General features: G+C 59.5%; 1 protein-coding gene across 12 annotated transcripts in view; it reads right to left on the reverse strand.

Annotated features, from left to right (window-relative positions):
- Positions 1 to 5,293: 5,293 nt before the first annotated feature.
- Positions 5,294 to 25,773, reverse strand: part of ZMIZ1 (zinc finger MIZ-type containing 1) — a 234,424-nt gene continuing 213,944 nt past the window's right edge. For 10 of the 12 annotated variants that reach the window (XM_045783344.2, XM_045783341.2, XM_045783338.2 and 7 more), the window contains 13 exons: positions 24,196 to 24,378; positions 23,010 to 23,087; positions 22,355 to 22,529; positions 21,650 to 21,791; positions 19,972 to 20,182; positions 18,745 to 18,850; positions 17,602 to 17,762; positions 16,626 to 16,693; positions 16,208 to 16,276; positions 15,514 to 15,758; positions 14,151 to 14,317; positions 10,667 to 10,924; positions 5,294 to 9,160 (listed from right to left, as the gene is read on the reverse strand). In XM_045783344.2, coding sequence (XP_045639300.1) covers positions 9,053 to 9,160; positions 10,667 to 10,924; positions 14,151 to 14,317; positions 15,514 to 15,758; positions 16,208 to 16,276; positions 16,626 to 16,693; positions 17,602 to 17,762; positions 18,745 to 18,850; positions 19,972 to 20,182; positions 21,650 to 21,791; positions 22,355 to 22,529; positions 23,010 to 23,087; positions 24,196 to 24,378 — 1,971 coding nt within the window. In that variant the 3' untranslated portion in view covers positions 5,294 to 9,052. The remainder of the gene's footprint in view (positions 9,161 to 10,666; positions 10,925 to 14,150; positions 14,318 to 15,513; positions 15,759 to 16,207; positions 16,277 to 16,625; positions 16,694 to 17,601; positions 17,763 to 18,744; positions 18,851 to 19,971; positions 20,183 to 21,649; positions 21,792 to 22,354; positions 22,530 to 23,009; positions 23,088 to 24,195; positions 24,379 to 25,773) is intronic. The other 2 variants (XM_045783347.2, XM_045783346.2) reach the window with 2 other exon arrangements.

Below are 25,773 nucleotides of genomic sequence, written 5' to 3' on the forward strand. Positions count from 1 at the left end.
TTTGTCAGGTTTTCGATATTTTTCAAGTACTTCAATGTTGTTGGAAAAATGAACTACTAAAAATTTTAAAAGCATATATGAACTGGAGAAAAAGGTCACAGGAGAGGTGGGGACGCACACGGAGAGATTGCAGACCGAGGAAAGGGTGCAAGACCCTCGCGTAGAGAAGGCAAGAGCGAAGAGCTGTTGCCTTGAATGGGGTTTTCGGGAAGCAGAGCCCGAGACCGGGATTCTTGCGAAGTTGCTGTATTGAGGGGGGGCTCTTCTGAAAGCACCTGGAAGAGGGGAGTGGAGCAGGGGGAGGCCCCCCGCCCTTGGCTTGATCACAGAACGAGGGCTCCGGAGCCTAGTCTCCTGGTAAGGACAGAGGCCTGGCATTTTATACTCTGTATTGGCCATTGTTTGTGGGCTGCCCCCACGAGGGGGCCGCTTCCCAGATGAGGCAGCTCCTGCCACCTCAGGGCCACTCCCTAGAGAAAGGGCTGCTGTGAGCTGTGAAGAGCCAACACTCCCACAGCTGGGGAAGGGGTGCCTGGGCCCAGCACGGGGGTTGGGTGGGGCCCCCATGTTAACACCGTCCTCCCGTCCTCCCCTTGCACTGCTCAGCCCCACTTGCTTCTCGCCTTGAGTTTAATCCGCCTGCCCATTGGGAGCCGCGGGCGGTCATCGGTGGGCGATGCCGGTGCAGCCGGAGGGTAGCACGCCGTCCTCCCAGGATGCCACCCCTCCGGTACCTCAGCTGCATCTGGAAGAGGCCGTTGGACCCGGCATCAGGTCTGCGCCCCGCGGAACCTACGAGTGCGCATCCGCAGCCACGCCTCCTTCTCCGTGTGTGGGCTCTCCTGGTCTGCAGTGGTGTCTGAGAGCCGTGTCAGCGAGCTCCCGGGCTGTGGCCACGGCCTCAGCCCCCATACCAAGGAGAGGAACACCCTCCCCCGGAGTATGGGTCAGTCCGGGTGCCCTTTCCAGGATAGAAGGCGTCCTGGGTAAGAAACGTGCCGCCCAGGGCCTGGTTGGTCTCCTCATGGCGTGTTAATGTCTAGGACTCAGCATGGTCTCTGTTGAAGGCAGGGCAGCCGTTCCGTTGTGGCGGCAGCTGGACCAGCCTTGGAGGGAGGGCAGCGAAGCTGGCGCGCTCCTGTATAACCTGATCTCTGCCTCCGAGATGCTCTGTTCCTGAGCCCAGATGGCTCAAGCCTAGATGGGGCCGAGGGCTGAGAACAGAGACTGCCGATGTCTGCTGGCCAAGTTGTCCTACGTCCTCGGTTACCCACTGTCTTCCGCACTGGACGCTCTCCGGTGTGTGTAAAAATGTGCTACGTGGATCCTCACACCTGCCCACTCCCACAGGCCTACCCGCCTGCCCCCTGCCAGGTGCTCCCTGTCCCTCCAAGTCCAGTCTTGCTCTTTCCAGGCCTCTGACCAACTAGTTAAGCCACTCGCTACGGCCCATGGGTATGTGTATGTCCCTTTCTCAGGTCGCTTCTCTCTCCGTGCAGAATAGATGGTCAGGTGTCCTGCCCAAATTCCTGCCTAGTGGAAGGATTCCCTTTCAGCTCGGTCTTTTCATCTGGAGTGGGGCTCCCCTTGTGTCTTGCACCCACATCCCAAGCTGGCTCACCTGTGAGCCAAGTTCAGAAATTTTCCTTCTCCGTTAGCTGGTTGTAAAAGACCCTCCGAGTGGCAACAGATATTTGCCAAGAGGGAAGTGTGGGTGCAAGTGTCCCCACCCCTGGGGTCTCACTCCTTCCCTATTAGGGGCCCGACCTTGGTGTAGGACACCTGATGGGACAGAGCGCTGAGCGCTTTCTGAAGTTCTCCCTCCGCTCCGCTGAAGCCCGGCTGTGACCCGCGTGGCTGGCTCCGGCCGTGGGAAGCGCCTGTTGCAACACTTCCTGCCTTCAGTGCTATCGTCAGACTTGCACAACTTTGGTTTAAATCGCCAAGTAAGAGATCTGAGATTGTAATTTCCTTTCTTCGACGAATCAGTGGCACTTAGCAATACACACTCCACTCCGTAGTTTCCACGCTTCCTCTTGCCTGCTAGCTCTCAAGGCCAGTGATGCCGCCCCAGCGGGCGCAGCCCCCCCCCCCCCGTGCCATCCCCCTTCTCCGCAGGCGGAAGTCACGGCTCATGGTGGCTGTCCTAGGCCAGTGCTGTCACCAACGACCGGGGCCCGTTCCCATCCAGCCAGTGACCGTCTCCAGCAGCCTGTCCTCTGAGGCTGGCTCCCAGGCCCGCTCCCAGCACTTGCTGCCTTAGGTCTGGCTGCTTAGGAGCAGAGCCTGAGATGGGCCTCCGATTCCCGTGATTCACCGGGGGACTGCTCTCAGGGGAACCTCCAAGGGAGGCTGTGAGGCAGAAGACAGAAGGGGACAGGGTCGAGCAAGCATACGGCTTCAGGGAAAGTCTAGCCTGATCCACAGGGAAGACACTGGAACACTAACCACACCGCAGCAAAGAGGCTGTCCTGGGATTGCTGTTAGCACTGTCTTTGGCTGGGGGCTTCCTGGCAGGGGTGCAGGTGTGGGGGTGGGGGAGTGGGTAACCTTCCAGGCAAGGAGGTCTCTGGCAGCGGAGGGCAGTTTGCTGGTGGGGAGAGGATGCATCTTGCGTGCCAGATGCAGGGGGACTGGAGGGAGCTCCACAGGACCTAGTTGCCACAGGAACCCATGAAGACAACAAAGCGGGCATGTCAGAGGCACTCAAGGAGAGCTGAAGGCCCACCGGAATGGGTTGTCATGGAATCCAGGAGAAGAGCTTCAAAGGAGAACGGCTACCGTCAAACGCAGTTGTGAGGGCCAGCCTCCAAGAGCCTCACGGACTTTAGTGACCAAGAGGTCACAGGTGGGCTTGCAAGGGAAGTTTCAGAGAACCTCTGAGACATGAGCCGAAGGGAGTAGAGGATGACATGTGAGCATGGCAGTTTCCTCGGCCGAGGAGTCTGCATGAGAAGGAGTGGAGAGAGGTGGACAGCAAAGGGTGAGAATGTGGGGTGTTAGACCTCACCATGCCAGGGCCCAAAGCTCCAGACCCCGGGGAAGGTGCAGGAAAGGGGCCAGCGGATGGAGTGAAGCCCCTCCGGGAGAGGAGGTAGTGCTGTCAGGGGCTGGGGAAAGGGCTGGCCCTGACTGGAGAAGGGCCACCAAATCCTTTGGGCCTGGACAGAAGAAGATAAGGCTGGCGGAGGGTGAGGTAGGGTCATGGGTGGGGGAGCATGGTGGGGGTGCTTAGGTGATGGTTGGGTCACCTGCTTAGAGTGGGGTGGGCCTGGTTGAGCAGGAGATGGGAGCACAGGACAGAACAAGGGACATGTGTGGATGGGGGGGGCAGAGACCATGCCCTGAGGTCTCAGGGGGGCTAGAGACCCTAATTTGTCCTGGCACTGACCTGGGGGACTGAGTGACTTTCCCCAACAGCACCCTGTGGTCTTATGTGGAGGGACAGTCATTGGATTCAGGGTGGGGGCTTCGTGGGGTGGGTTGCAGAGAACAGAAACCCAAGATGACGCATAAGCTGGAGGAGGTGACGTGTGGTCCCACGTGGGGGGCCGCCCTCCAAGCAGCCCTGAGCCAGGCCCTCCTTGGGCTCTTCCTGGGGACTTCTCATTCTAGGCCCGGAGAAGGAAGTGACCGTCTCAGGAGGAGCCGGTGGGGTGGGGCGGGCGGGTCTCCACGTAGCCTCCCCAGGCGGCCACAGGCCCATATTCAGTGGCCCGGGCGTTTCAGGCTCCAAAGCAAGAACGCCCGGATGGACGGGCTGCTTTTTATGTAAAGTTGGGGGAGCCGACTGCCTTGCCTCTCCCTCCCCATGCCCTGCCCACTTCCTGCCTTGAAGGCCATGGCATTCAAACTTTTTGTTGGCAACCACAACCCACAAGTAAGAATTAATTTGACATCATGATTCAGCAGACACACACACACACACACACGCACGCACGCACAACTGCAACAGCCGTTTCACCGTCCATCTCCACCCTTACCCCGTAACCCTCCCAAGTGCTCTGGCTGTCCTCCTGGGCTCTCAGCCATTTCATGAAGAATGCTGGTTACGGCCCAAGTGGATCTCGCGGGTCCCTCGACGGGTCCCAGAGAAGCACTGTGCTAAGGCGACCGGAGGTTGCGGCGGTCCCCTCTTACTGCTGCTACCGGCCCCTCCTCTAGGAGGGGTGTCTAATCTCAGAGCATACGCCTCCTGGCCCCGTGATGCCGGCAGAAGGCAGTGCCTGTGGCTTAGCGGTGAACAGGATTCCATGTTTGATGTAACTTCTCCTCCCCCCCACCTTCCATCTCCCACCGAAAAGAGAAACTGGCCACCCTGGAGAAGCCCCACAGACAGGGGACTTCCAGGCACCCCGTTCCCCACAGGCGGTTCCGTGGCTGACATAACCACGCACCCCTCACCCTGGCTGCTTCCTGCGTACCCCCACCCCCTCACACTTAGGGGACCTGCAACCTCTCCTGACATGCATTTCCATACACACTCCACATACACTCTAGGGGGATACATTTGGGGGTGCCTGCCAGCCCCCACTTCCTCCTTGGAACGTGCCCCCACCCAGTCCTTGTGGTGGGAAGGCCGGGTAGCCACCTGTGTTTTGTTCCTGTGGGCAGGCCCAGAGCTGGAGGTGGGGGGGCGGCCCGTTGCTGGGCTCCGAGAATCAGACTCACTTCCCCAAACTCCAGCAGGAGACACAGGGAGGGCACTGAGTGTGTGTCGGGGGCTGAGGCTATAAAGGAGAGTTAGAACCATGGCTACAGAGCCCTACCAAAGCACAGTCACGGAGAAGAGAAAAGCCAAGGTCCCCTTAGAGGATGGGGGGCAGGGGTGCTAGGGAGTAGGTGAAAGAGGGAGATGGTGAAAGAGCCAGCCAACGGGGAGAGCAGCTGAGTCAGCAGCGCTCCAGGTTCTGTGAAGCCTCGCTGGGCTTCCAGCTCTTCATTCTGGATGCTTTGGACAGCACCCTCTGGGGCTTGGGAAACCTAGGAAATCCATAAGGGGCTTCTCTGAGCCAGGCCAGCATTGCACACCATCCCCGAGACCCCAGTTGCCCCCTGCCAGGAACGCAGTCTGCTGCAGACTGGGCTCCCGCCACGATCACCTGGCCCCAGGTCCCGGGGCCTCGTCCAGGGACACCCACAGTAGGGCTCCTCCAGCTCAACACCAAACTGGCTGACTGCGCGCTTGCTTGCTGGTTTTTGCCGGGTGACCGGGCAGGGGTGGTGGTTTAGAAGCAGAAACAAACACCCAAACCACTCCTTAAAATTCACAAAATAGCTAATTCGCCAAACCTTCGTTTTTTGTCAATTTATTTAGAAAACAATTAACATGGGCAAATGCGGTACCTCGGTGTTACAACAGAGTATAGAAATGTCTAGCAATAGTCAAATAATTTGATCTTTAAATACAAAATAACCACATGAACACCTAATATACAGGTTTCATCTGAATACATATTTATTAGATAAATATTAGAGGTTGTCACATCATCTAACTACATACAGCTTTGCAAGACTAGAAACCACAATTAGTTTTCTGACCAGTTTAAAGTAGGAAATGGTTGCATTGTACATAGATGTACAAAGACGATGACGGTTTCTGTGGGGGTCACTTCAGGCTACGGTGGGCGTGTTTATGTGTGTACGTGTGAATCACCTGCAATCATGATATCAAAAATTATACAAAGTATGAATTTGGTTACAATTTTCTTCTGAAATCCCCATTTCTTCGCATTATTTCCATAGCACCCTAAAAATACACAGGTGGCAGGACTAGTACACTGAAGCTAAACAGTACATGTGGTAAAAGAAAAACAGAACAGAACTTCCTTTGCACGCAGGGTCAGAGTACGGTACAGGAGACACGTGGAGAGACCTCACAAACGCGACAGACAGGTTCTAGTTTTTCCACGTTAAGATGGAGTTCCAAGCCTTTTTTTTTGTTTTGTTTTGTTCCGTAAAATAAAAACAATACACATTCCAAGGGAAATGAATGCATCTGTTAATGTGTCTCTATTTCTCATTTACATATGTACACACGTCCCTTGTCCCTTGAGTCGCTGCTGCTGACGTCGTCCTGTCTAGATGGTCAGGTCGAGGGAGCAGACAGGTAGCTCTCTGGGGGGTTTCGGGCTTCCGTGAGGGAGAAAGTATTAGAAGTTTCTTAAAAAATAAAATGGCTACAGGGAACATGATACGCGGGTAAAGCTTCGAACCAAGAAGATGGGGTGATTGCCTGTACTCGGGCCTTCCCGCCTGCCCGCCGGCACCCTGTCCGTCCTGTGGTGGCAGCGGAAACGCGTCTATGGCCGGGGTGAATGCTTGTCCTACGGAAGCGGCTTGCTGAGGCCTCGTTTTTGCTGAGGTTACTTATGGCTCCAAGTAGTCGTCCAAAAGGATGAGGGAAGCATCTCCCCAGAGTTCAGAACCGCCCTGGCTCAGGGAGGCTGTTGTCACCTGAATCTGTCACCAGCCGGGGCTTGATCTAGCCCCGGACACCTTTCTGCCTCCCTCACCCCCCTGGCCTGGCTCCAAAATCACTCTGGGAGAGTACGTCCCCAGAGCACGGGCTTCAGGCACCGCGGTTCAGGAAGGTTCTTTGCCCAACGTGCTGGTGGAGGTTCGCGTGGGAGGGGCCCCCGGAAACCTGCCTCAGGGGACCGAGCCCTGGCTTCCACGGCGATGGTTGAGGGAGGTGCCCAGAGCCCGGGCTGTGGGGAGCAGATCGACCCTCTGTACTAGAAAGCTGTGGGTAGGTCGGTGAGCAGAGTGGGGACACCCGATAAGAACCAGAATGGACCCCAGGCCTTTCTGGGAAAAAAGTAGCACGGCAGGAAGCAGGAACTTCTAAGGAAGGCATTTGTAAGTCTGTCTGGGGCAGAACATTCCCAGATGGCCTAACACAGAGTGTGGCCACCTGCCAGGGCTCTCGGCCACCGGGCAAGGACGGCCACATGCTACCTGGCAGCGTCTAGTCCCCACCAGCCGACCGGGGGTGGCTCTGAACAGCGGGAGGCCTGATCTCACTCACCCACGTACTTTGTCCCTTCATCTGTACAAATAGCCCTGGTTGCTTTTTTGTTTTTGTTTGTTGTTTTTTAAAAAAAAGGACTCGGTCTCTGTTGTTGAGTCAAGGTATTTTAAAAACACCAGCAAAGGCTATAACCAGGTCATGAAAATGTTGAATATTATCAAAGACAATACTAAAATATTCACAAAGATATTTACAAAAGCAATTCTTAAAATAATTGATTTGCATACTGAACACCACACTGTCTGAAAAAACCTCGACAACGGGACAAAGGAAAAGGGGGCGGGGATCATGGCAGCTTTCCTACAGAGAACCTTGTGCCGGCTGTCTGGTAGAGTGACTGGAAAACCAACAGCTGGGGCCACCGTTCCGGTCAAATCCAGAGGAGTGCTGGGGACCACCCGCCACGGGGAGGGGGGAAGGGGGGACACGGAGATTGAGAACACGGGACAGTGGACGGAAAGCAGGAGGCCCCAGGCAGCAGCAGGGAGGGGGCGCAACGAATTCACAGACGTGACCCAAGTGACCCGACGGCCCAGCAGCATCACAGGCCATGCGACTTAGGTGGGGGCACAGAGGACCCCCCAAACAAACGGACACCCACACAAGCTCCCCAGGAGACTCCAAGAGCAGTAAGCCGGATGGAGCGAAGCAGTGGAGGGAAAACCAGAGGCTGCTTCTGCTCGAGCGAGCAGGAGTGTGGGCAGCTTTGCAGGGCAGAGGGACACAGAGGGAGAGAGAGGCCGGCAGCCAAGCGCGGCACGGAAACACCACGGGATGCTGGCGGGCACATTCCGGCACGTGTGGTGACGGACTGGGGTGCAGCCGGGGCAGCCTGGAGCACAGGGACAGACGGGGCAGCCGGGCCGGAGAGACGCCAACGCCCGGGGTGCCTGCTGCCAAGGCTACGCAGGCGCCCGAGCCCGCGCCTCCCCTGCCTCTCCACCGGCACCCCCGGCTGGCAGGGTGGACAAGGGAGAACAGGGACAGAGGGAAGCGGGTGTCCCATGTAACAGTCTGGGAGAGGTGGGTGGGGGTGGGAGGAAGGAAACAGGACGCATGGAGAGAAATGGTTTGCTTGCCGTCCAAGTCCACCGTCCCTTTTCTCAGATGACTTCGTAGCTTAATTAAATTGTCATTTAAAAACAGGGAGTGGCTTGGAGCAAAGTTGTAAGTTGCCGTTCCTATCCGACTCTGGCTGGCGGCATCCCCCTGCCCCCCAACTAAGGGCACAATAATTTCGGCTGGGTACTCTCTCTCTGTCCGCGCCCCCGCCCCCGGAGGCCAGGGCGCCCCCCCTCCCTCCGCGGCCTGAGTCCAGAGGTCGTGGGGCCAGCTGTGTTGTCCTGGCTCTTGAGGAGGCCCTGACCCCCTTTCCCACCAGTCCCCAAGCAGGAATGGCACACCCTCTCTCAAACACAGAATCTTGTCCTTTTTCTCTGCTTTCTGAGAGAGGAGTGTTTTTACAGGGTATCTTGGCTTAGAGGTCAGGGGTCAAAGTGACGACCTTGGCCCCTGAGAGAGTTCTCTTTCCCAGAGGTTTGTGCTTTTCTGTGGTGGGTGGTGGTGGTGGTGGTGGGTGGGCCGTTCTCACTGCCGCCAACCGTCACTGTTCCTCCAAGGTTGGGGGGTGGGGCCTGCCTGGGTCTCGGGGTGCCCCTCTCTCAGGCTCACAGTCACTTGAAGGAGGCTCTGGGCCAGGAAGCAGGGAGGCAGGATTACAGTTTAGAAACCGGAAGAACCTCAGGGGCACTGGAGGGTCGTTTGGAATCAGCACACACAGAGGGACCGGATGCCTTCGTCAGCGTGTGCCCTCTCGCCGGGCCGGTTCCCCACCGCGAGGGTCATCTTCAGGGGCACCAGACCCACACAGCCTTCACAGTGCACCCTCCCGCCCCTCCGCTCTGAGAAGGCCGCAGCAGGGGCGGTCTGAGGGCATGGGCTCCCAGTGGTAAAGTGTGTGGGGGACAGATGGGGAAGGAGGCAGAGTGGGGAGGGATGGCCCCAATGGAGGGGTGGGCTTCAGTTGTTCTCAAAGAGAGACAGGAGGTCATCGTTACTATTGCTCGGCAGGTCAGGGGGATCCAGGTACGAGAGGAGCTCATCGGGATTTGTGAGTTCTGGAAGGAGCTGGAAAAGAAGTACAGAAGCCCACATGAGGTGTCAGCTGAGGGGCTGGGATGGCCCAGGGTGAGGACTGCGGGGGCACGTGCCCTCTAGCTGCTGCCCGGAGTCCTGGCCCAACAGGGGAAGCTAACCGTGCCGGCTGTCCTCAAAGGCACCCAGGCCACTGTGCTAGTCTGCGGCACACCTGTGCTTACTTCCAGCGTGGTGGTGGGGGGCCTTGGCCTACCAGCTGGCAAGGCTCATAGCAGGTCAAGGGGCCTTCTCTTGATCCCAGTGTGCCTCCGGCCCGAAGACTCTGCCCAGAGGGGGTGTGGGTCACGAGGGTCTCCCAGTCGAAACCGTGTGGCTTTGCACGTAAGGCCGCGTGGTGCCCATAGCTCTCTCGCCACCCTGGACCTCCCTTCAAGAGCTCACTGCTCCCTGGTGAGCCTACGACTGGAGGGCAGCATAGCACCGTCCTTCCCTGCGGCCCTGGGGCCAAGGCTGCACACTGTCCTTACCCTCCATTGTGAGGCCCCTGGAGGCTTTTTGTCACAATGGGGATCCTCATGCACCTATAAGCACCCCCGCTGGCCTGGTCTGAGGAGGGGAGCTGGCTGAGAATCCAAGATGGCCGCACCGCTGAATAAACCCCATTCACCATAAAGACGGATGCTGCCGGGGTTGAGGGTGACAGTGGGGCTGGGGCGGGCAGCCGGGAGTGGCTGAGGAGGGAGCAGATTCCTCTCTGGGAATCTACAGCCCAGGGGCGTGGGGTGGGAGGGGAGGGGCAGCTGCTGCCTCCCTTCCTGGCCAACCCTAGCCAGCCGCCCAGCCCCCACCACACGGAGCCTCCTTCCACCCCACTTTCCAGACCATTCGGGTCTCAACGTGGGAGACCCCTGAATCTCAGTCACCCACTTCTGCCCCTGGAACCCTGGCAAGACCCGAGGCTGGTCCTTTCTCAGAGTGAGCGATGGAGCAAGCAGAAGCACAGGGCATGGACGACGCACGGACAGGAAACTGGACACAGACACACACCAGCGAGACAGACAGAGGGACCCTGTCACTCCAGCCCCTCTCCTGCCTCAGGCCAGAGTGTGGCAGACACGCAGATGGCAAGCTTGATGTTGGGGACGGGGTACGGGGAGGGGGTCAGAAGAAGGGCAGGGGCCTTCCTGGGCTTCCTCCAGAACCCTGCCCCAGGGGGGACTCTGTGAGGGCCTGGGGGGAAGGTGGGGCGGGGCAGGGTGGCGCTGCAGGGCTGTGGCAGAGGGGACCAGAGGGCAGGTGCCGGCAAGGTCAGGGAAAGGATGCTGGTACCCTCGGGGAGGCTTCCCTGTTGGGGGTTTCCCTGGTTCTAGAGCCAGGGGAGGCAGGCTGGCTAGGCCCACCCACCACCCACCCACCCCCTCATAGCTGCACCTCCTCCACCCTGGGCCTTGAGCCCTCAACACCCACCCCTGCTCTTGGGCAGGACCCGGCACCAGGCCTAGCCCCAGGCCAAGGCCAGTGGTGACCCCAACTTACATCCAGCGAAGGCTCCGGCATGTCAGATGCTCCCTGTGCTCCGGCCTGACCCTCTAAGGCTGAGGAGGGGTTAAAGGTCAGGTCGCTGTGTGGATGGTTGCTGGGAGCGGCCTGTGGCGGTTGCCGGGGAGGCTGGGAAGGAGGAGGAGGAGCCCCACTGTGATGTAATGGAGGCCCTGACTGGCTGCTGGGGTGTGGGACGTGCAAACCTTGTTGTATGGAGGGATGGGGCTGGTCAGAACTGCCAGCGTGTGGCATCTGTGGAGGAGGAGAGAGCAGGAGAAAAGAAATGTGAGGTGACGAGGTACAGCGACGAGATGCCTGGAGAAATGAAAACCAAACAAAACCAGGAAAATAACAAACCCTCAAAACAAAGCCACCCCCTCACGAAGCTCAATGCTTTGTTGTTGTTGTTTTGCAGAGAAACAAACAAACATAAGTCCTCCCCCCAAACTGCCAGTCAGGGAGGCTGTGGAGGGGGAGGCGGGGAGGGGGCCTCTGAGGCCGTGTGGGTCTGGGAGGGAGGCGGCCAGGGGCTCTGAGACAAGCAGACGCTGAGAGCGGGGTCCAGGCCCCGGCAAGCCCTTCCGCCTCTGCGGCCCGGATCCCATCACCACAAGGAACAGCAACGGCAGAATGGAGAAGCAAAATGGGCATGTTTCCAGGGAGCGGGGAGGCGGGAGGGGTGCTGCTGGCAGCGTGGTGCAGGACCCCCTGCGGGCCAGGGCAGCGGAGAGCAGACACGGACAGACAGCATGGGCAGGCGTGCAGCTCAGGAGGGGTCTGCGCCCCGCCATGGGCCCTGGGCGGTGGGTGACGCTGGACACAGAGGTTCCTTCCGAGAGCCCCAGGTGGCAGGGGCGGGCACCTCAGGATGAGCCCTGCCTGCTGCCTGGGGCAGGGTGGAATTGAACCCAAGCCGGAGGAGTAGAGCCGGGGGGCTTCTCTGCAATGCCAGACCCTTCCTGTTGGTCACCCACCTAGGCGGCAATAGGCTGCAGCCCCAGGAGCTGAGGAAGGCAGTCCCCTCCAGGCCCCGCCCTGGGCCCGAGGGCTCACTGAGTCAGTCGGGGGAGGGGACGTGGGTGCCTTGCTGAGGCTGGGGCAGGTGGCACTTCCCTGACAAACCAGAGGGCCCGTGCTCTGCCATGTGCCTATGCACTGGAACACGGGGCTGTGTCTGGCCAGGGGCCATACGCTGGGTGACACTTAAACTTCCCCACTGGCCTGTGTGCTGTCCCAGGCAGCCTCCCCTCACAGTCTCGATCCTGGCACGCAAGTCCACACCCTCGGCCCACTGCCAGGGCCCCGACAGGTTGCCCCCACCCTGCTTGCACTACACTTGTCGAGGAGAGACTGACTTGCCAGGCCGCCGATGAGCATGGGTCTCCTGGGTCTTTTTGTACCTTCCTACCCACCCCATCGTCCAGGCCACATGACATTTTGTTTTCCTTCATGGGTTTGGAAACGGCAGCCTCAGCTCCAGACCCTAGTTCCTCTTCCCGTTTCTCCTGAAGCTGCTCCCAGCCTTGTGGTGGGCTCGGTTCAGCGAGCCCCTCCAAGCTGGGACCTGACTGCAGGACTGTGGGACTGTGCGGGGGATGAACAAGAGGTAAGAAGGACCGAGAGAGGCGGGAAGGATGGCCACCACAACTGTCAGTATGAGGCCAGCTTGTGACCCCCCACCCATGCCTGTGGGTGCCCCGCAGTGCCCACTCTGGGGGGCAGGGAGTGGCCCCACACTCCTGGAGCAGCCCAGACCAGGACAGACAGTCCCCGGATCTGCTGACACAGTTGTGCACCTTGGCCCTGACAACTTGCTGGAATGTCCCAGGGTCCAGAGGGGCAGGTGCTCTATGGGACCTGCTGGTCAACCTGCCACCTCTCCTGCAAGGGAGGGTCCTCTGGCGAACCAACACTTGACTGGAGCCTTTCCGCCAGTCCCCGCGCGGGGGTGTCCTTCCTGGCGGGTGCTCGGCCAGGGCCAGGCTGCTCTGGTGTAGGGCGGTGAATCTGTGACTGCACCGTCCCTCTTGCACGGCTGTCCTTCTGGGTCCAGCTGCCGGCTAGCGAAAGCCCAGACATGGGGAAAGACAGCGCCTATCTGGGGAGCATCTTGCGGGGGGGCCTGTGAAGTCACCTAAGGGCTTAGGTCCCTTTGCAAAGACCCCAGGTGGGCCGGTTAAGAAGGCAGGAGAAAGCCTTGTTGGACCCAGAAGGACGTGGCCTCCCGTTGACGTTTTCCAGAACTGAGAACCGTGAGTCAGGGTGTGTGACACGCGAGTGTGTGTGGAGTGTGATTTGGGTGACTCGGGCATGGAATGCTGAGGAAGGGGGCCTAGGAGAGAGGCCCCCAGAAGTCAGAAGCCCTGTGACAGCAGCTATGTCTGGGGTGGATTCTGGAGTTCCAGAGGAAAGTTGCTACACTGCCCTCACCCCGTTAGCTTCCAGTTAACAGTCACTCCTGCTGAGAATCCGTGGCTCTGGCCCACAAGACGGCTTCTGGCAGGGCCAACTCCGTATGCAACACAATACCATCCAGGGGCCCTTCCTCCCAGGCCACATGGTGGAAGATGAGAGGGCCCGGAGCCTCGTCCTCCGGTGTAGGCCCACCCACCCCCACTGCCAGGCCTGCTGTGACCATCCCTCCTGCTAAGGGGAGAGACCAGGGACGTCCAAGATGACTGAGGCCTGACTTCAGCCCTCAGGCCTCCATGTTCCCAAAACCCCAACTCCCTCTGTCCGAGCACTGCCAGAACTTTCGCCCCATTGGCACAAGGCCCATGTCTGTCTTGCTCACACTGGGTGCAAGGCCTGGCCTGGGGCACCGGCCCAAGAAATGTCTGTGAAGTTGAACAGAACCATGCAGTGCTCACTATTGAGGACCTGGGGGGTGGCCGGGCCTCTTACCACTGGTGGGTGAGTGTTAACATGGGACACAGGACAAGAAGGGAATATTCTAGGCTAAACAGAATTGCCAGCATTTCTTCCTGCAGGAGGTGGTGAAACCCTAAAGATTCAGACCCCTGGGGAGCAAGTGCCTGGGTCTGAGACAAAATTCTAGATGGCTGGGGCTACAGTTAGTCCGCAGAAGAGTGTGTGTAAGTCAGGGAGAGAGGGTGCGGGGTGGGGGGCTGGTGTGTGCAGGGGCGTGGTGGGAACACATGCAAGGTGGACACGTGTATGCGTGGTGCGCGCAAACAGGAGCCTACAGCTTCCCCCAGCTGAGAATCCAGTGTCCTGAGTGAACAGCCAAGTCCGAGGATGGCAATGGGTCACGACCCAGCCTGGGTCAGGCTGCTCCCTCCCTCTGAGCACCCCCAGACCCATTCTCATTCTCAGTCCTCCTCTTTGCCTGGGAGAGAACTAGGCACACATCAGAAAGGTCCTCGGGGAGCTCTCTGCTCCCATCAGTCCCACACAGAGGATGGGGGCGAAGGGGTTGGGGACCGGGGGAAGGTCAGGGTGAGAAAGAGGTACTCACAGTTTCCTGCATGGGGTGGCTGAGGGGTTTCTCGAGGGCGGCCATGTTGTTGGGCATGTCCGGGGGGTGGGAGAGCTGGGGGGGCCCGTGCATGAAGTCGTTCATGGACGTGCCACCAGGGTTTCCATGGGGGAAGTCAAAGTTGCCGTGGCCCTGGTAGTTGTTGCCTGGGGAGGGAACAAGACGGCAGCGGGGCAGTGTTACTCCAGAGGAAAGACGGCGGGGGGGGGGGGATATGTAAATTAAGATCTGAGTCCTGCCCCCTTTGGCTGGAGTCAGCTCCTGTGGCCTCAGACCTCTGGGCTGTATGACAGGGCAGTGATGCGGCCTTTTCTGGTGGGCCTTAGCACCCCAGGACACGAGCTGTTTTACAGTTATGGGGGCAGAGCTTGAGCAAGGGGTAGGCCAGGCTTCTGAGGTCGGGGGAGGGTAGGCAGGACGAGGCCCAAGTCCGAGCCTTCCACAGGATCTGCTGAGCTAGACCCCCAGACCGGTATCCCACTGCCCCCACGAGTTTCCACCTCCTCGATGGATAGACCCTGGCCCAGAGTGGGAAGTCAGGAACTGCCCAGCCCGCAAAGAAAGCTGCGTCAGATTCCAGAGAAGTCAGCTGTCTGGCTTCCCTGGCCACAGCTCCTTCCACTGCACGGCCATAGCAAGGCCAGCATGCTGGAAAGAGGGGTCCTCTGCACGCTGTGGGACCCTGCTATGTGGATTCACCTCTCCGGGCCTCTAATCATCCGGGAGCCCGGATCCTGTGAGGAGCTGCCATGCCCTGTGTTTAAGGGGGCTGGGAACTTTCTAGGAACCCAGGGCAGTAGGGTACAGCTTGGTCTGGGCGGCAGGGAGAGTGAGAGGTAGTGACGGTGACCTTGGTGGCCAAAGACTGGAGCTCCAGGCCCCTAAACTCTGCCCCTGGAAGGATGGGAGTGTTGTGGGGACAGGACAGCACAGATGTCACAGAGAAACACGGGACGGCCCCAGGAAGGGCTGAGAACTCTAAGTGGGAGTGCTCTGTTAGCGACCCCAGCAAAGCAGGCTCCAAAGAAGTCAAGGAGTGGTCTGTCCCCTGGAGCTTGGGGAGGCGGGCAGGGCAGCGTGGGAGAAGCAGGAGGCTGGCCCATGGGGCAGCTCTTCACTCAGGCCTTCCCAACTGGGTGCTGACCCACAGGACTGGATGGAACCAGGCGGCAAAGGAGAGGAGGACGGTGTTGAATGGGCCACCGTACCCCCAAGTCCAGTGACCTGGGTTGTGTTTTGGGGGTATACGTTACCACAACCCCCCTGCACCTGCCAACGTGAGCCCAGAAATCCTGGGCCCCTGCTGGGCCTCCTCTCCCCCTCCTTGTCCAGTATCACCCACCTTGGTTGCTGTAGTCGTTGGAGCTGGTGCCCCCCGGTGGAGGCGGGAGTGGGTAGGGGGACGGGCCAGGGCCCAGGGCTGCGATCATTTCCATGACGTTGGGCAGGATCATCTGGCTGGGACTCATGGTCTTGAACCGCTTGGAGGGGATGCCATCTGGGTCATCTTTAATGTGCAGGTCTGACTTGATGGGGACTGGCCGCCAGCTGCATGTGGGGTCGATGGTGACCTCTTCAAACTCGGAGCTGGGAGAAGGAAGGGGACAGAAGTGAGGTCCTGAGCCTCCAGCTCCGACACGCAGTGACATGTCTCTGCCCAGGCTCCCGTCCCCATTTTCGCCACGCTCTGCACAGGACAGAGGTGTGAGGGATTTTACGGGGAGACTAAGGCAAGGAAAAGCAAGTGGCTGGCTGGGCACAGGGTAGCTGGTCCCAAGGCCTCCCACCCAAGGAGTGGCTGTCTGGAGCACTGTCTTGCTCTGGCTGAGTTTGGTCCTTTCTGGAAAGTTCATTTGCCCCCAGGTAGAGAAGTCCCTGAGGCAGAGTCACTGGGAAGTGAGAGCTGGAGCAGGCGAGCTCTCTGCCAGCCTGGAGAGCGAGCGGGTATCAGGAGCATCCCCGTGCTCACGTTATCCTATCAGGCCAGCACCCTGCCACCCCCCCACACAGGGCCCTAGCCGGGGAGGCCTACTCACTGTTGGATGGCGTTCAGGATACCCCACATGTACTGATCCACCTCCAGGCCCTCAAGCAGAGCGGTTTTACTGGGGAAAAAAAAAAAAAAAAAGAGGGGGGCTTGCCTTTGCTCTTGCACCCTGGAGAGTAGGAGCAGAGCCCAGCCCTCCCCACTGTGTCGAAGAGCTCTGCCTCTGCTGCCGGTTCCTATGGGACACGGTGACAGGAGGCAGCTGCCCTGTGACAGCTGGAGACAAGAGGACTGCCCACTGCCCACTCAGGTGCTCTGAGCACCTCTGCCGTGTCGGGGTTCCCTGCTTTGCTTTTAGGGCAGGTGCAGGCAGCTGCGCCCCGGACAGCAGGGCCAGAGGGAGGCTGGGGAGCTCCTCCCCTTCTCCGCTGGGTGGGGAGCCGCCTGCCGGGGCGGCTTCTACTCACTTGCACACAGGACACCTCCAGGTCCCTCTCTCGCAATTCAGCTGCAGGTACGACTCCAGGTCGAAGCACTGCAGAGGCCAGGAGACAGGCAGACAGACGGACAGATGAGAAGATGCAGAGAATGTAAGTGCCACTGCCTCCGGGACCCTCATGAAGGTCTCCCAGAGGGGACAGAGAGGCGTGCTGGGAGAGACTGGGGCTGCGGGGTTGTGGGTGGCCATCTCGCGGCGCCCAACGGTGCCCATCACTGACCCTGACACGTGATGGCCCCTCTCATGGAGGCCGGGGGCAGTGTGGACGCCATCCGCCCCGTCAGCCCAGCCCTGGCACCGAGAACACATCCAGTCCAGTTAGTCAACGTGTGTCAGACAAATCGAGAGCCCAAACTCTTTGTGCCCACACTGTTTTCCCAGAGGGAAGCTCTCTAGACCTGCTCCCTATACGGGAGGGTGGGGCTGAGGGCTCGCCTGGCCTGGCCCCCAGCCTCCACAGGGATGCCTTCTTGCACCCTCTTCTGGGATTCCTTCCTGAGCAGTACCCCCCACAGGGAATCCCACCCACCCAGGCTGCCCACATTTGCACAGTGCTCTACGGAAGCAACCCTGGCCACTTCCTAAGCACCTGCTGGGGGTAAGGTCCCAGGACACAGCCGTGATCAGGCAGAGGTGTCCCTACTCTTGGGCTCCAAACCAGCTATGGCCGTGTGTGCAGGACTTCCAGCTGGCACCCGACATCTGTCAGGACGGGGACTAAGTGGGTTCTGCGGTCCTCTGGGAACCAAGCCCTGGGCACGTAGAGAAGCTGCCCCAAAGACAAATGATGGCTGGGGTGGGTGAGTACGATCGGCTTCTGATGGCCACAGAGCGCCCCGGGGATCAGAGCCAGACCCCGCTGGCCCCTCGGCCTGCCCCTCCGCGTCCCAGCTGGACACCCCCCCCCCCACTCCCCCGGAGCCGCTGCCGCCGGGACCACTCACCTGGACATGCTTGCAGTCGTGGCCTCGAGCAGGCAGCTGGATGCGCCGGAATGTGATGGGGCACTTCAGAGACACCTTGATGGCCGTCTGCTCCACGCCATCCTCCCCGTTGAGGGTCGTGTTGCCCGACGAGGCAGCCACGCTGCTGAAATTCCGCTTGACTGTGGGGCAGGAGGCACAGGTGGGTGCAGAGGACAGGGCTGTCCCGCACAGGTGGCACTCCCTGCTGGGGCTCAAACACCGCCCCCGCCCCCGGCCGCTTCTCCACTGCCCCGAAGACACTGGGAGGCCCCAGGAATAACTGGCGCACCCCGGCCTGATCACAGGGGAGCTTGGCCCTCCGGGTGCCCTGGGCCACCCAGCACTCCGGAACGGCAGCCCCCATGGGTGATGTGCGGGAGGCATGTGTCCCTAGAGGTCACCATGGCAGCTCCCCAGTCTCTGCAGAAGAGGCCCGCCTTCATCAGGAAGGGGCACTTCCTACCACACGTGCAGAAACCCAGTCTGGCACTGCCCACTGATTTTCTGGGTCAGGCGCTCTTGCACTCACTTCTGCAAGGGTGGGAATGGGAACGGACAAGCACCTGGCGGGAACCGGGGGCTCGGGAGGTCATGTGAAGCAGCACAGTCACAGGGAGGGGCTGTGGGGCCCCTCCCTGCATGGTGTCCCTCGCTAATGACCTGGGTGTTTCCTCCAAAGGACTGGGCTCTGGGCCAAGTCCCTCTCTCTAGTTTAGCCACGAGCTGTCCAGGTGGGGAGGCCAGTCAAGAAACCACCCCCGGCCCCCCCTTCTGCTGAAGATCCCCTCTGCCCAGTTTCTAGAAGTGATTTTCTAGGTGATCACCTCTTCCAGGAAGCCTGCCTGTCCTGTCTACACTATGGTGTTTCCTTTTAATTTGCCTCACACCCTGTGCTGGGAGCCAGCTCGTCTAGGCTAGGCAGGTCTCACAGGCCATGCTCATCTGATTGTCCCCACAGCTCCGGAGGGAGGGACATGAATTGGGGGTGGGGACTGGGGCCAAGGGACACTCGGGCCCCGGGGTTTGTGCACGGAGCCCAAGGTTGGTCCTGGCACATGACGAGCACGGACGGACGCTGAGCACGGGCTGGGGCCGGCTCTCCCTCCCCGCGCCCACACTCACTTTTTGTGATACAGTGCTCTGCGGGCAGGAGACGTTTCTTGAGGAGGCCTTGCAGCACGGAGCGCACGGAGGGCCGGTGGACCAGCTGCAGCACGAAGAGGTGGGACTGCCGGGAAAGAGTGTGTGCTCAGCCCCCACCCTGCGGTGCCCCCACGGCCGGCCCCACGTGTGCCCGAAGGCCCCCTTTGAAGGCCAAGCTCAGGAAAGGGCCCACGATCCATAGTGATGCCACTCTAGAAGAGGGGCCCTTGAGACCCCAGGATGTGTCCTGGGACCTGTGAGCCTGGAGACCCAGGCAAGGGTCACCACCTGGGACAGCTGCCTGGCCACACTGAAACACCCCTGGCATGAGGTTACGGGACACCTGGCATCAGGACTGGAGCTGGCCTGACTTCCTAACCTCGCCCAGCACTGCTCCCCATTATGTATCCTCAACCCTTCCTGCCAGAGGGTGTCATCCCTGTTTTCACTTCTCCAGGAAGCCTTCCAGGATTGTACAGGCTTTTCATTCTGACAGCACTCCCCATCCTGTGACTCCCGACTCTAGGTAGCCTTGGTGTCCCTATGCTCCTAAGGGCAGGATCAGTGATTTTCCTTCTCCTTGTCCCCCACCGGGGCCAGCAGAGCGGGACTGGCAATCTACTCCCACACAGGGCCCTGGGCAAGCTGTGTGCCAGGCCCTGATCTCTGGGGGGATAGGAGAGTGGCTCAGATGTGGTCCCAGAGCAGGTCACAGATCGGAGGGACATATACACACACGATTCTAAGATACCAGGGTTGGGTGAAGAAGGGAGAAAGTTAACTCCAGACTTGATGGAGTTGGGTCTGGGTCAAAAGGTGATCAGAATATAAAATTTCTTGTGAGTGAAGCCAGAACAGCGCCCGGCTTCGAGGCACAGAGACCTTCACCAGTGGAAGATGGTGGAGGGCACGGGAGGTGTCCAGGAGGAAGGGCCCGCGGGAGGAAGTGCAGGTAGGTGTGCGGACTGCATGGGGCCTGTGGTGTGAGAGTGGAAAAGGCCACATCTATGGCCGGAGCACGGTGGTGGCTCTGAAGGTTATCCCACAGCCCCAGGGCACCACCGTACGTGTGTGGACGCACGTTTCTGAAAGGTCCCTTCAGTGGCTATGGGGACGGGGCCAGAGCCGCAAGGACAGGGCTGCGGACTGGAGCGCCGCGGGGCTCCCCACGCCACGCCCTCAGCCCGCCCCCTCCCGCACACTCACGCAGCAGCAGGCCGTGACAGTGATCTGGATGGTGTTGCGGCCCGGCTGGCAAACATGCTTGAGGTGCAGGGGCTTGTGGGAGGTCTTGTTGTCGCCGCGCTCGATGGTGAGGGGCGTGGCGTTCACGCTGACCTGCACGGACGCCGGCCAGTTGGTGTTCATCTGCCGGTCCTCGTGGTGGTAGCACTTGAACTGCAGCTCCAGGTCAGACCTGAGGGGCGGGGCGGGGCTCAGACGGCACGGCCTCGGTGACACGCGGCCAGGCAGCGCGCCTCCACCTCGCCACGGCCCCAGTCCTCAGCTGCGACGGCTGCCCCTGCTTCCCTGCACTCTCCTCTCCCACCCTGGACGGCCCCCTGCCCACATCCCCAGTCAAAACCCGTCCCAACAACCCAAACTCCCCCACGCTGTTCACTCCAGCCACACCCCACAGCTCTGCCGGTCTCCTCCGGACCCCTCCCTACAGGGTGACCGCTGCTCTCCCAGGACAGAGACAGACGGACAAAAAGGACAGACACTAATGTGACAAGACCAGCCGGAAGGCTGATTATGTCCAACCCAGACTTCAGTTGGGAGAATCACCCGGGCCTGGGCCATGTCTGGTTCAGTTCCCTGCCCAGAGGGGCACCTAAGACACAGCACGGAAGGAGACCCTCGTGAGCCCAGCAGTGACCACGTACATGTGGAAACCAAGCAGGCCAGGGCCAAAGGGCACCTCCCAGGCGAAAGCACTCAGGTAAGGAGGGACGGGTGAGCAGGGACACCCCCACCCCGCGCCTCTCCACCCTCCTGCCTGAGCACCTGTGCCCTTCCCCCCACCCCAGCTCTGTCTGCAGACCCCACTGAAGCCCGCTTGGCGTGGTCAAGGCACTGAGCTTGTAAGCCATCTTGTGCCTTTTGGGTGCCCATTGGGCGGCTGAGAGACTCTGGTCACAGTGGTGGCAGGGCAGTGTGGGTCCTGCCTGAGGAGGAAGGACAGAGGGTGGAGACACCAACGGGTTCTGGCATCCAAGAGAACTGGGACCGAGTCCCAGCTCTGTCGCTTGCTGTGAGAACTCCCCCCAGGCTAATCGACTTATCTCGCCTCAGGGTCAATGGGAAAAGCCTTGCCCACTGACAAGATCAAGGCAGGTTGGGTGTAGAAGGTAGAGAACACAGGGCCTGGCCCAGCCAGGGACCTCCAGCCCTTGTCCTGTGGTGTGTCGTGATGTCTGAGCAGCGGCCTGGCTCAGTGGCCAGCCGCTGGCAACCTGGAGGGCTTGTTGGTCCTGCCCAGCCCAGACTCATCCCTCTACGTTCTTGCTCTAGCCACAACAAGCCACGTTCAAGTTCCTCCTGCCAGCTCAGGGTCCCTCCTGGCTGCCTTACTGGCTTTTGGGTCTGAGCTAGCCACATTGTCTTCTGGGAGGTCATCCCTGACCCCGCCCTCAGGACTACAGTGAGTGAAAGCTGCTCCCTGCCCTTGGGCCACTATACCTGCCAAGGCCGGCCTGCCTGCAGGTTCCCCACGACATCCCCCAAACCCTGCCCAGAGCAGGGCCCAGTCAATGATGCCGAACAGGTGAGGCAGTGGGCAGGTGCTGCTCCTACGTGCTCAGGGCAATGCCTAGGCCAGGGAGGTCACCACCAGAGGCCTCCCCCACCCAGCTTGGGCCTGTGCCCCCAGCATGACACTCACCTCCACATCAGTGTCTGGTGGACCGTGGGCCGCAGGTGAAAGACATGGTTGCTGACGGCTAGGTTGTGCTCGAGGCGGAAGGGCTCCAGCACCACGCCATCCCGCACCGGGAACGTGAGCCGCAGCTCATCGTTGTGGTTGGCTGGGCAGGGAGGGAGCTGGATGAGTCTCATGCCCGTGGCCACCATGGGCACACAGAAGCATGGGCTCCGGGGCTATGGGTGGAGCTCGCTCCCCACGTGCTGTGCACTCTTAGCTGCATGCTCGTGGGACCATGCAGTTGAGTGTGTAAACAGGGCCCCAGAAGCTGGGCTATAGGCACAGCAGAGAGCCAGAGAGCCCCTTGCTTCTGTCAGTCCACCCCACCCCAGGCCCACCATCCCTGGGTCCCATGTCCCATTCATCCTGGCTCTACTCCCCTCTGACCCCATATACCCCCTACTCTGGAAGCCCCAGGCTCCTCCGCCCAGTTCTCCAGGGCTGGAAGCTACTTTTGCTCCCAACCTCCAGCGGCTCAGGGCTGTTGGCAGCCCAGCTCCACCCCAAATTTCCCTTGTGGGTGTGGCTTATCTGCTTCCAAGCCCTCCCGCTCTTTCCACATGCCCCACCCCCACAGGCAGTCCAACTTCCAAGCCCCCTGGCTCCAGGCCACTGCAGGGCCCTAGGTGGAGCTGGCCAGACAGAGGTAGGACATAGGGCACTCACCTGGGGGTGGCGGCAGAGCGCTCATATTTGGCTTGATGTCAGGTGGAAAGGGTGGCTTAACGTCTTGGCTGGGGGACAGGTACGGGGGGATGCTGCTCCCGGGGGTCATGGGGGGCGTGGGATTCCCTGGAACAGGTGAGTGGGGGTAATTTGCCACAGGAACTGGCCTGGGAGGCTGGAGGGAAAGAGAAGCCACACATAGGTTACGGGGTCAGAGGGATAGGAGGCACTATGGCTATGGACATACACCCTACCCACCCTGTAATCCTGAGGCTATGGTCCCTGCTCCCCCAAGGGAGGAAAGCCAGTCCCCCTGTGGGAATCTTTCCATCCCGGCCAGCACTCAGGTCTCTGACCGCCTACATCATCACTCTGGGCTACACTCTCCACCCCTAGCCCAGCGGGGTCCTCAGATGGAGCTGGGCCTGCAGCACCCCGGGAAGTTGGCTCCCTAGGAGCCCCTCTCCCTTCTGCTCTTAGTCCTTACTCCTCCTTGGCCCACCTGCCTGGACCTGTGGATTCTGTCTGAGCAGCACCGTACTCCAGAGCTGACGACCCGAAGTGCACCCCCACATGGGCCTGCAGTGGGAACGGCCAGGCCCCTTAGACACACGAGTACAGGTGGGTTAGCACTCAGATGAACACTGCAACATACCCTATTGACGTTCCCTTGGCTGTAGTTACTGTAGCTGCTTCCCGAGAACGTGTTATTTTGTCCATTAAATTGCTCTGGCTGTTAAAGCAAGACACACAATGAGGTGAAAGTGGCAGGCAGAAAAGCTACCGGAAGCCTGCTTTCTCTCCCGATATGAAAACTGGCCAGGAGTAGGATACAGGGGGTGCTGACGAGGCCCATCCAGTGCTGGGGTGCGGAGCGGGACCGGGGTGGAGCAGGTCACGCCCTCCTCCATCCCGGGGACAGCATTTCGTCTCCCTGTCCACAGCTAGTAATATAGCAAGAAATTGCAAGACTAGAAACACCTAGACTGCAAAAGTTGGAGCCGTGGTGGGTGGTCATGGACGTTAGCATGATTCCCTGGCAAATGTGCCTGAAAAAATTCATCATGGTGTTACTTCGAAAGTGAAGAATCAAAAACAACGTAAACGTCTGATAGGAAGGGAATGATGAAATACGGCGTGGTCCGGTGAGGCTCCCTTAAGCCGTGAGAACCAGAGAGACTCCGTAGCAATAAGCACCACGCCCGTGATTTCATGTCGGGTGAAAGACTGATTTAAAATTACAACCTTAATAACAACCATAAACATACTGATGCCCACGTGCATTAGAGGAAGAAGGCTTTAGAAGCTAATATTAATATATCCAGGTGGATGCTTTTCCTTTAAAAAAAACATGTTTTCCTGGGGCGCCTGGGTGGCATAGTCGTTGGGCGTCTGCCTTCGGCTCAGGGCGTGATCCCGGCGTTATGGGATCGAGCCCCACATCAGGCTCCGCTGCTGGGAGCCTGCTTCTTCCTCTCCCATTCCCCCTGCTTGTGTTCCCTCTCTTGCTGGCTGTCTCTCTGTGTCAAATAAATAAATAAAATCTTTAAAAAAAAAAAAAAAACAAAAAAACCCAAAAAAAAAAACATGTTTCCTTTATGATCATCTGGTGTGTGCTGTAAACAGTAAAAGGGGAGGGGCAAATCCTTGTCAACCCACGACAACAGGAACCAAGAGAAGCCAGCCTGACATCTTGGCCATGGCTCCCAGCGGGCGAGGACACATCCGGAAATTTCCGCCTGCCCCCTGGTGACTTCAGGACCAAGCTGCCATGGGTGGGGGTGGGGATGGGGATATGAGGTGGTGAGGAAGCAAGGGGCCGGTGGGGTGGTAGGACTCACCTTGTAATACTGCCCCATGTTGACCGTGGGGGGTGGGTACTGCCCGGTGCTCGGCTGGCTGGGCATCCTCTGGCCCGGGTAGTTGGGAGAGGTGAGCGGCCGTGGGGGGTTGGGGGTGGGGTACTGGCCTGGCTGGGTGGGGAACTGGCTGTTTGGTCCGTATTGCTGGTTTCCATAGTTGGGCTGTGGCAGCAGACAGAGGAGAGGAGAAAGGTGGTCAGTGTCGCAGAGCCAAGCCACTCACCAGAAGGCCAGGAGTGCCCTGGCCCCTAACCTTTGTCCCTGCTGTTTTCCACCAACGAACTGCCTTCTCCACCCAGAGAGGGGCCACCAGAGGATGCCCGAACCCCCGGCTACCCTGACATCCAGGGACACGACGTTCTGTCTGGCTCGAGGGCCACCTCCCTGTGAAGCGGTCTTCTCCAAGTACGCTGCCCCCCAAAATGAGGGCATTTCAGAGCCTCTCATTCATGCCATCGAGGGGGGCTCGATTCTAAACCCCCTTTATGTCTCTCCCAGCGCTTGGTGTATGGCAGGGGAATGTAGACAACGGGATGTGCTTCCAGAAAGGTGACCCCCTCAACCCCTGCATTTGGAGGCTGCATATGGGAGGCCCTGGCCCCATACGCCACACTGAACAGCACACACTGATGTTCAGTTCTGGGCCATGTGTGCAAACGTTGGGAGCAGCAGACTTGCGGAGATTTCAGAACCCTCTCAAGACAGGCAACGGAGAGAGAAGAGGAGACAGCTCGAGGGAGGGGCAGGACCCCTGTCCTTGGAGATCTACAAGGTGACCTGCCAATGTCCACCCTGCAGCTGCCTCCCTCCTCTGTAAGATTAGGTGACCCTCAGGGCCACCAGCCACCCAAACACTCCAGGCCATGACATCCTACAAGGTCAGTCGTTTCTTCTCCTGGTCTGTTGAAACTCCTTATCTATTTAAATCTCTTGCCCTAGGCTTCGAGGTTCCGGCTATGTCCCAGCGTCTGGCAAAGAGCAGACCCTCCATAAATACTCCCTCAACAAATGAAAGAAGGATCCAGAGGTAAGCAGCAGAAGATGGGAGGTGTCCGAGTCAGTGCTGAAGAACTCTGCCACTCACACTGTGGCCTTACGGCGGCTGCTCTGCGTGACGGTGTAGTTCCCGTCACATCACCAGAGGAGTGCAAGTAGAGCGGGGGGCCTGCCCATCAGGCCACCAAAGCGGAGTCCTGTGCGGAATCAGCCAACCTGCCACCTGCCCCAACGTTCCAAGAATTCAGAGATTCTAGAAGCTTGCCATTGCAGGGTGAGGCCCGCCTTCCCAGACGGGGTCAGGCCATGCAGGCTGTGACCAACCAGTGTCCCAGCCCAGCGGCAGGCATTCCGTAGCCGGGCAGCATCCACGTTCTCTGAAGAGGATGATTTAGTAGAAATAATTCAAGGCCTCTGGAGTGTGCCTTCGCCAGAGCACGGCACAGGTGCAGGTGGACACCGGAGCGATGACTGGGAATTTCTCTGCCTTTCCTTTCCTGGGATCACCTGCTGGGGTGCTGGCAGCCCCGAGGCTGGCTCCGCAGATGCATGCCTAGCCCA

This window comes from Ursus americanus, chromosome 6 (assembly GCF_024610735.1).
Source record: "Ursus americanus isolate L20-20 chromosome 6, mUrsAme1.1.p, whole genome shotgun sequence".
Lineage (NCBI taxonomy): Eukaryota > Metazoa > Chordata > Mammalia > Carnivora > Ursidae > Ursus > Ursus americanus.